Raw genomic sequence first — 9,357 nt, forward strand, 5'->3', positions numbered from 1 at the left:
GAGTGATTCCCCGCATCAACCATTACATTTTCAAGGTGAGTAAACTCTTTACTGATTACAACTCTTGTAATTCTTGGTTGAATAATTAACCATCGCATGTTTAATTATTACTCTTAGCTTCAAGGTTCTAAACGATTTAGGTAACCTTGTTGAATATAACCAATTAAAAGTGTAGTTATGCAGTTCTACCCCCACTTCCCCAAGATATATTATGATGCTCTGCTGAGAGCTGACCCATCACAAACGATCAAGGTTTTCGTCGGGTTTTTAATTGGAAAAGCTGCATCAATATTGCTGGGATCTAGATTTATTATGCTGTGATTATATAGTGAACTCTAGCGCATCATCAAACAACATAAATAAACCTAAAACATGCATAATCTACTAATGCAATAAAACATGACATAGTATGGCCCCTTAGTCCTAAGAAAAACTAGAAATGAAAAAATGCTCCCACTTGAACCATCATGGATCTTCATCCACCTTGCTCCTTTGGGCCTTCACTTCATGGGCTTCTTTTGGGCTAACACCATTTAAATAACTATTCTATTTACATTAAATAAAAGTTATAAAAATACTCAACGGTACGCAGACCGTATTTAGATTACAAAAATACATCACGATACGCAGATCGTATTTAAGAATCTATGGGCCATACTAGTCTATATATAGCAACATAATATTATATATTAGAAAAATGCCATATAATAAATCACTCAACATGCTTGTCTAAATTACAACATCGAATGTTTATAAGAAAGTCAACGCATTTCCTAAAATATCTTATATTTTAATCATAATTAGATAATATCATATATTATTCATGACGGTTTATAAAATATCATATATTTAATTTAGTCATGAGATAGAATCAAATCATATTTTAATCTAGAAAGATAAAATCATATTTAATCTTCCATGATTATCCTAATTTAGGAGATTCTATCCTAATTACTAGCCAATCAAATAATTTTAAAATCAATTACATCCTAATCTAATTATGGGATAATCACATTATTTAAATCAATTATTATCCTTTTGGAATATGCTCAGAATATCCTCATCAATCTTATCCTTAATTAACCACTTTAATTTAGGATAATTATCAAAATAACAAACTAAATATGGATAATATCAAATATAACAACTTTTGAATATTTGATTTTATCCTAAAACAAAAAATTTTATCCAAATAAAACCAACTTTATCTTTTAAAATAAAAGATCATATTTTGAAAATATTTTAACTTATCCAAAATGAAACCAATTTTATCCCAAAATAATTCGTAATTATCCTGAAATAAATTTTAAAACAGAATTTTTTTTTTTTAATTTCCGCAACCACCACAACGCCGGCCACCGTGCGTGGCCAGCCGAGGCTAGCCACGGTGGCTGGCTGCCGTGACAGCAGCCACTGCCGCAAGGGGCAGCAGCGTGGCAGCTGCTACTGCTGGGCTGCAGGCCACCGTGCGTGGCCAGCCGAGGCTAGCCACGGTGGCTGGCTGCTTTGCAGTAGCCACTGCTGCGCAAGGCAGCAGCAGCACCCAGCTGGCGCCGCGGCAGCAGCCGTGCAACGGTTGCACGCTGCTGCCACAGCCACCCTAGACCACCGCCCTCCCTTCCCCTCCCTCTTGGACGCCACCTGGTCGGCAGCCGCCGTGGCTGCGCCACCCAGCCGCGGTTGCCGGCCAAAATAAATTAATTTTTTTTTTTTGTGTTTTAATTTAATTAAAATAATATTTATCCTAATTAAATTAAATTAGTCCATAAGATTAAAATTAAATCATATTCAATTTTAAAATTAGGGTTCATCATAAAATTAATCCCAATTTAATTTTAACATTTAAAATTAAATCTATGATCATACATAAAACATTTTTATGCATAATTCAAACCAATTAAAAATTATGAAACATAAAACAAATCGAATAAAACCAAAGTCAAGCACAAAAATCATATTTTAGGGCTTGAAATTTTCGAAATTTAGGGTTAGGGTTTTCGAAAATTTTCGAAATACTAGGGCATAATTCGGTCTCTTTATGGCTATTTGAGCATAATTAAATCGCATTTAATCGATTCCAAAAGTTTAATCACATTAAAATAATAATCGAACCATAATTAAATTAATTTCTCCCTCTTAATTGATTATAAAATTAACGTGGACATCAAATAATCGTATTATTATGATCTAGCGCGTTAATGCAAGAGGCTAACTGATACCACTGTAGGGTTCTATAGGTACTACGCAGCGGATATAACATATATGAATCATATTCAATAAAGTACCTAATCCCAAGAATCGCATGCATAACACACAAGACACATAATCATACCTTTGAAGTGTGAATTCCACGAAACTATTCGACAGGCAAATCAGGGAGAGAATAGAGCCCCAAGTGTTGCTCCTCTACTTAGTCCACGAGATTCGAACGAGCCGTCCACCAATACTAGATTGGTCGAGTGATTGAGGAAAACCGCGATCACCACCTTTTCGGACAACCGACCACCGCACGAACCACCACCACCACGAGACACCACCGTGCGCCGGGAGGAGGAGAGAGGGAGTATGAGAGGGGGTTGGTTTCGTGTTTGCTAATTAGGGTTTGATCTAATGATCAGTTAATTCCATTACTTGCAAACCTAGGCACCTAGTCTATTTATAATCTCATCATAATTAGACTAGGGCACGAAGCCCAATAGCCTCTCAAAGCCCCTACATGGCCGGCCACCTAGAGTGATGAGGCCCATGATGGGCCTCGTCCTCTAATGCTCGATCTAGCCCCTTTGTGTGACCTTATAGGATCCGTCCAATCGGGCTTTGGCCTATTTTACTAGTCCAAAGATCGTAAGTACCTCTAGCTATGGCAAAACGACGACCCAAATGTCCGGACTTAATTATCTCCATAATTTGATCCAATTATATATCTAGTAATTGCACACGACGAAGACATAACTCCTTCAGTAAGTGCTTCCCATCAAAAAAAAAAAAAAAAAAAAAACAAAAAAAACAAAACAAAAAACAAAAGACAAAAGAGAGAGAGAAGTGCTTAACCATGTAAGGAAGGGAGGTTAAATTTGGGTAAACATGTCGGATTTAGGTAAGATTTTGGTGGCCCTCAAAAAAAAAAAAAAAAAAAAAAAGGTAAGATTTTGATGTAGTAAAATTAAGGGAAGTAACATAAATGCGATAAATGAACGGATCAATTTTTCCTCCCTTCTTATTATGGAGTATGAGGGTATTGAGTAAGCGTTATCCGTTTAAAATTAGAGAGATTTTGGAGGAGTTCGCCCCAGTCAATCAGGCTGATTGATGAATCGTTGTAAATCAGCCCTTTTTGTGGGCCAATTTTGCAATTTAAAACACTTTTTATTTATGACTGGCGAACCACCATCATCTCCGTCTACTCCCTGTCATCTGGCCAATCAACCACGAACCACCATAATCATCTCCGAAAGGTCCTCTTCGCGTCCCTCTTCTTCCTCCTTCCTCAACTACCACTCCAACGTCGTTTCATGGCGATAACAAAACGACACCCTAGTAGCAAAAGGGTGTAAATTAGGGTCATATCAAACCCTAAGGGAGTAAGGGGTAGCATCTTCTTCGTGGAAGCAACTTTAACTACCTTAGGTGGTGATGGTGCAGTGAGCTCTAATGGAGGAGGAAAAAAGGAAAAAGCCTATGATTGGCTTTTCAGGAAATTTCCAAACGAAATACAAACTTGCCCCCAAATAAATACATGAAATGTCTTATATGCCCCTTGATTTTCTCATTTTGGAGGGAAGGTGACTCTATCTTTTTTCATCCTATGTTCAATTCACTTTAGGGGTGGCAATTAATGGATTTAACTGTCACAAGGGCAAAGTTTAGAAACCTCTAATGTCATTAATGTTACTTCATACTATATTAATTAATTTCGTAACTAATTCAAAATACTCCATAAAAAAAATTACTCTATAAACTATTGCACACAAATATACACAAGTGCCCCTCTCACATCCTCATGGGTCCATAGACGTTTATCTTGTGGCTACTTCGAATCAAACAGTTCAAAATCAAGAAAAATGCAAACCACTCATAATTCTTGAAGCCATCATTCTCCAAACCAACACAGGAAAAAAAATCTCTGCTTTTATCCAATTATCCTTCATCACTTCTTCCATGAACTTTCTCTCTCTAAAACTATAACCCCTCTTTCAAATGGAAACCATTCTCTCTCCTCCCACATTTTCTCCATTTCTCAACCCAAAACCTTCATCTTCAAAACCCAGATCACTTTCATTACCCTTAACAAAACCCATAATTTGTTCCCTCAAAAAACCCAATTCTTTACCTCAAAAATCATCATCTTTTACAGTACCCAATCACTGGTTTTCACCCATTCAACATGGATTAGCAGCTCTTGCTCTGTCTTTAGCCCTTAATTTCACCCCCATTTTGCCAATTTCTGGTGTTAATGCTTCTGAATTTGATGTTTTGAATGAAGGTCCACCAAAAGAATCATATGTTGTTGATGATGCAGGTGTTCTTAGCCGTGTTACCAAGTCTGATCTCAAGAGATTGTTGTCTGATTTAGAGTCTAGGAAGAATTTCCGTGTCAATTTCATCACTGTTCGCAAATTAACTGTAAGTTTCACTTGATCACATGTTTTATCAGTCTTTGAATTTGATTCCTTGCTTAGGATGTCATAAGGGGTGCTAATCGAGCGAGTTGAGACCGAGCTTGGGTCAGCTCATTACACTTGCATTCGAATTCAGAACCGAATCATTGGCTTTTTTCGAGTTTAAATTTTACAGCTCAACTTGCCATATAGCTCAACTTGTGCTTGGGAATTTGGGAATCATCACAAATTTGATGATGTTAGTGTTTAAAATGAAGTCCAAATGAAGGTTGTTAAAGTTAGTGCTTTTGAGGGTCATGAATTTATAGTGTTGAATATTATGTGCATCATTCTGGTACAGTTATGGCTTACTTGTTAAAAAGATTAAATGAATGGTAGAATTTGTGTGTAATATACGTGGAGCTCATGCACAATGATCATGGTATTGCATCCTACTACCAAGCTTGTGTCACATGGGATAGTGTAATTATAGCATGTTAGTTGTTACAGACTCGAGGTGAGTATGGGTGGTGATAGAATTCTATGATGAGTATGACCTTGTGATGCATTGCTTTGGATAGCTGAGGTGAAATGATGTAAAGGATTACATAGAAACCCATTACCATAAGCTAGGTATAAACCTAATGAAGTTTCAACAAAGATGAGAGCAAAATTACAGATTTGTGTTTAGCCCCCTAGAATGAGAGAAACAAGTTGCAATCCATGAATCAAGAGAGGGCATTGAACTATCTTGCTCACATTCTAGTTTCTAGCTCTAATTGACTCTAACGGTGTGTTTTAATTGAAGGAAATGGAGGGAAAAGAAGAGAAGGGAAATGGAGAGATGGGGTATTTCTCGTTTGGATAACAAATGAGGAAGGAAGGGAATTGGAGGGGAGAGAAATGGAGGGATTAAATTGTAGAAAATTGATCCCTCCAACAATGGAGAGATTTGGAAGGAAAACTCACCATTCTTTCCTCCCTTCCCTTTCCCTCCCCTTCTCTTCTCCTCCCTCCCCTTCTTTTCCTTCCCCTATCTTTATCCAAACGCACTGTAAGGCTCTAACTCCTGTAGATATCCAATGATCTAAAACTTGGCTAGAGTTTTCGATCATTAATTCCCTTAGTTCTTAGTGAGATATTGCAGGTAAATATGTTGCTGATCCCTCTTGGCCTGGACAGATAAGACTAGGTAATTGTCTTATGCAAAGTACAATGTAGACATTAAGGTCTTTTAGTTGGGAGATGTCAGTGTGTGAATTCAGATACGAAATTCATAATAATTTTCATTTATCCTGCGGTCCTGCCAGTAAAGAGTCTAGAGACCATTAATCTTTGATTTGAATTTGTAAAACATCTGTGGTGTACGAGAGCCAACATTAATTAGTGAGTTTGCTACTGTTGGCTTCCAGAGCAAAGCTGATGCTTTTGAATACGCTGACCAAATTTTGGAGAAATGGTACCCAACTGTTGAAGATGGTGACAACAAAGGAATTGTTGTGCTTGTCACTAGCCAAAAGGAAGGGGCAGTTACTGGCGGACCTTCATTTGTCAAGGCTGTTGGAGAGAATATCCTTGATGCAACCGTGTCAGAGAATCTTCCTGGTAAAGAACCTTCATTTTTTCTGTCTCGTGTCCTTTCTTTTGGTTCTAGGGGGTTAAATGGAGTTCATTCATCATTTTGATGCTACTCACGCTTTATTTAAATTATCTTTACAAAAGATCAATTTAATTCTGCACAGTTCATGAGAAAATCCTAGTAATAAGAAAGTTTAAATGTGTTTTTGGATGCAAAGTTAAAAGGTTTATAATGTTTAAACTAAGTTTTGTATATCTTGAGTTTTACTATAATTGTTAAGGTGAAGTATTGATGATGGAAAAATGTACTTACAGTATTAGCAACTGAAGAGAAATACAATGAAGCCATTTACAGCAGTGCCAAGCGGCTAGTGGCTGCTATTGATGGTCTTCCAGACCCTGGTGGCCCATCATTTAAGGACAACAAAAGAGAGTCAAACTTTAAGTCCAAGGAGGAGACAGATGAAAAACGAGGGCAATTCAGCCTTGTGGTTGGAGGTCTGTTGGTCATTGCGTTTGTTGTCCCTATGGCACAATACTACGCATATGTTTCCAAAAAATAGTGGTGTTTAAATTATGTCCAAGGTAACCTCAAATATTTTTTAAAATTTTTGTAATGTTTTTGTACAAACACATAATTGAATAAACAAAATTGTTTGACCATGTAGACTATTGATTGATGAGGCCCTTCTAATAAGGGCTATGAGAAAAAAAAAAAAAATTAATATGATGAGAATGCGATATTAATTTTTGTTCTTTATGTAATGCCTAAACAGCAATTAAATCCTGCTCTCCTCAATAAGGATATCACTTGTAAAATGAATCATTGTAATTTTAAGAGAAATACTTTAGAAACATATATTCAGGAAGAATGAATGGGATTTTACATACTATACTATTTTTGGGCCTAATGTAATGTATACATTATTGTGTGTTTTAGAACTTGAGCTTTAATAGAAAGGGCATTTTGTCAGAGAAAGGTGGATCAGAATATTTTCCAGTGAGTATTTGTGATGCTACATACTGGTTTGCTGCTTCTGTGTAGTGAATTCCATCCCAGTTTATATACTCTGTGCTGTCACTGCATCCTTTAGCAGTAACATTGTTGCCATTTATGACTTTCGTTTGCCCACATGGTACCCTACTGTCGTAATTTAGTGGTGCACCGCCATATCCACAGCAAGCCATGATCGGTTGTTCAAATCCTGCAAATACGGATTTTATTGGAATTTCATGACAAAATGGAATATACAACTGAAATTTAGGGAGAGATTTGAAACTCACCATATCTAGAATAGTTTGAAAGAAGATTAGTCTTTATTGAGTATATATCAACATAGGTGACATTTGTATCTGGATATTGACCCTGCACCTTTTTGCTCAGAGCATGTAGTTGCAGATTGAAGAGTTGAGCTGCTTGGTTGTGTGCACTCACACACCCTAACGCGTCTAGCTTTGATCGATCTGTCCCAAATTTGGCTATGTTCTGAGGCAGGCACCCAAGGGGACCAGTATTGTGAATCCAAAAGAACCTTGCCCCCTCATCATACAATTTCTGGAAAGAAAAACAGAAATTTGAACAACATTAGTTGCTTTAAATGTTTATGGCAGACATTACACACAACTAATGCCAAATTCTAGATTCCAAGTCACTTCTACTCTTCTAGGGCTTACCATCATGCCAGCTTCAAATTCTTGCAAAATGTACGGGATTGAGGCTAGAATTTGATCAAATGACTTTGAATAAAATGCTCCCGCCAAATCGTTCTGGCCTATATCAAACATGTAAAGAGCCTTCTCAAAGGAATCTTGTGCTGGGATATACTTGTCATATTTCCTACCTGTAGCTGTGAGGAACAGGGAAACAAGATCAGAAATTCTCCCATAAACTTTTTTTTTTTCCCTTCATAAGAATTCCAAAACTAGTGTTGTTATCCTGTGGAAGGCTAAAATACATACTTTTGGATATATCTTGAACTCGATCTTTGAATCGGAGGAATTGAGCCACCTGAACTCCAAATGAGAAGGGACTAACTGATGTTGCAGTAGCTGGAAGAATAGTTGATCCTGCGGTAGCAAAATTGCAACCTCTTCTGAAAATAGGTGCACCAATGGATTCTAAATAAGCATTCAGAAAGGGTAGGTCCATATCATCCACTACAATACATCATACAAAACATTAAGGTTAAAAACACAATGGAGAAAACAGAGAAAAACAGAGGATATGTAGAATGAACCAAAAAAAAAAAAAAAAAAAAAAAAAAGATCTTACTGAGAAAATCTATTATCAAACGACCATCACTGTATCTCCCTGATGGTTTCTTGAAGTAAGTCTGTCCATAGGGATCGGAGATCCCCTCGAGGCCTGAAGCCACAAGATCACCTGTATCAGAATTTGAATCACCAAAGTTGAAAACTGCAGGGTAGTTGAAATCAATGGATTCGACATAAGATATTAATATGGATGTTAAGAGGAAAAATTGGATAAATGAGTTCTTGATTGCCATGGCTGGTGCAAGATGAGCTATGTGATTCCATTAGCATTGCCTCAGAACAAACTTTATAAGCTGTTAGTTAGAAGACAATAAAGAGTGAGAAACTAAAGGGAAAAGATAAGAGTTGGTTGGTGACAATCTTGGGCAAACAAAAGCTTGCTTTGAATCATAGTAATCCAACAGAATTGGCCTGCCTATTTTTCCTGATGCCCAAATATGCCCTTGGTGTGATCATTTGGTATAATGGTAAAAAGTCATTATGCTGAAATTTAGCTCATTAGTGCACTAATACCATTTTTTTAAATCCAACTTTAAAGTCACACGGTCTTTTAATATATTTTCTAATAAAGTGGCAATACTACTATTATAAAATCTGTTAGCTTTTAATACATTGAGAGATAATCTTCATATCAACGAAGAAATTATATTTGGGGTGGTTATTCATCATCTAATTATTAATTTCCGCCCTAAATAAGCACTAATGTCGCCTTATTCTCCATACAAATCGTCACCTTATGGTCCGTAAACTTATCTATGTCGAATACGTGAAATAATTTACCTCTCATAAAACACAACCTCTTATCTATTTTTTGAAGCTTCATTGAGATGTGACAAAAAGTTCCTTCAACCAATACCAAGCACAAGTTTAATAGAGCGGTTCTCATGTACAAACAAATTAATATCTA

At 36.6% G+C, this 9,357-nt stretch overlaps 2 protein-coding genes across 2 annotated transcripts; one reads left to right on the forward strand and one right to left on the reverse strand.

Moving 5' to 3' along the window:
- The first annotated feature begins 4,076 nt into the window (after nucleotides 1-4,076).
- Nucleotides 4,077-6,843, forward strand: LOC145603712 (UPF0603 protein At1g54780, chloroplastic-like). Its single transcript, XM_081659671.1, has 3 exons — nucleotides 4,077-4,623; nucleotides 6,011-6,203; nucleotides 6,492-6,843. The coding sequence occupies exons 1-3, from the start codon at nucleotides 4,198-4,200 to the stop codon at nucleotides 6,737-6,739; spliced, it is 867 nt and encodes a 288-aa protein (XP_081515797.1). The 5' UTR covers nucleotides 4,077-4,197; the 3' UTR covers nucleotides 6,740-6,843.
- A 177-nt stretch (nucleotides 6,844-7,020) lies between these two features.
- LOC145603711 (GDSL esterase/lipase At1g54790-like) lies at nucleotides 7,021-8,818 on the reverse strand. Its single transcript, XM_081659670.1, has 5 exons — nucleotides 8,449-8,818; nucleotides 8,136-8,333; nucleotides 7,851-8,023; nucleotides 7,461-7,731; nucleotides 7,021-7,381 (listed from the first exon to the last, which is right to left on the reverse strand). The coding sequence occupies exons 1-5, from the start codon at nucleotides 8,681-8,683 to the stop codon at nucleotides 7,113-7,115; spliced, it is 1,146 nt and encodes a 381-aa protein (XP_081515796.1). The 5' UTR covers nucleotides 8,684-8,818; the 3' UTR covers nucleotides 7,021-7,112.
- Between the last annotated feature and the right edge of the window lie 539 nt (nucleotides 8,819-9,357).

This window comes from Chenopodium album, chromosome 22 (assembly GCF_948465745.1).
Source record: "Chenopodium album chromosome 22, dcCheAlbu1.1, whole genome shotgun sequence".
NCBI classification, from domain to species: Eukaryota; Viridiplantae; Streptophyta; class Magnoliopsida; order Caryophyllales; family Amaranthaceae; genus Chenopodium; species Chenopodium album.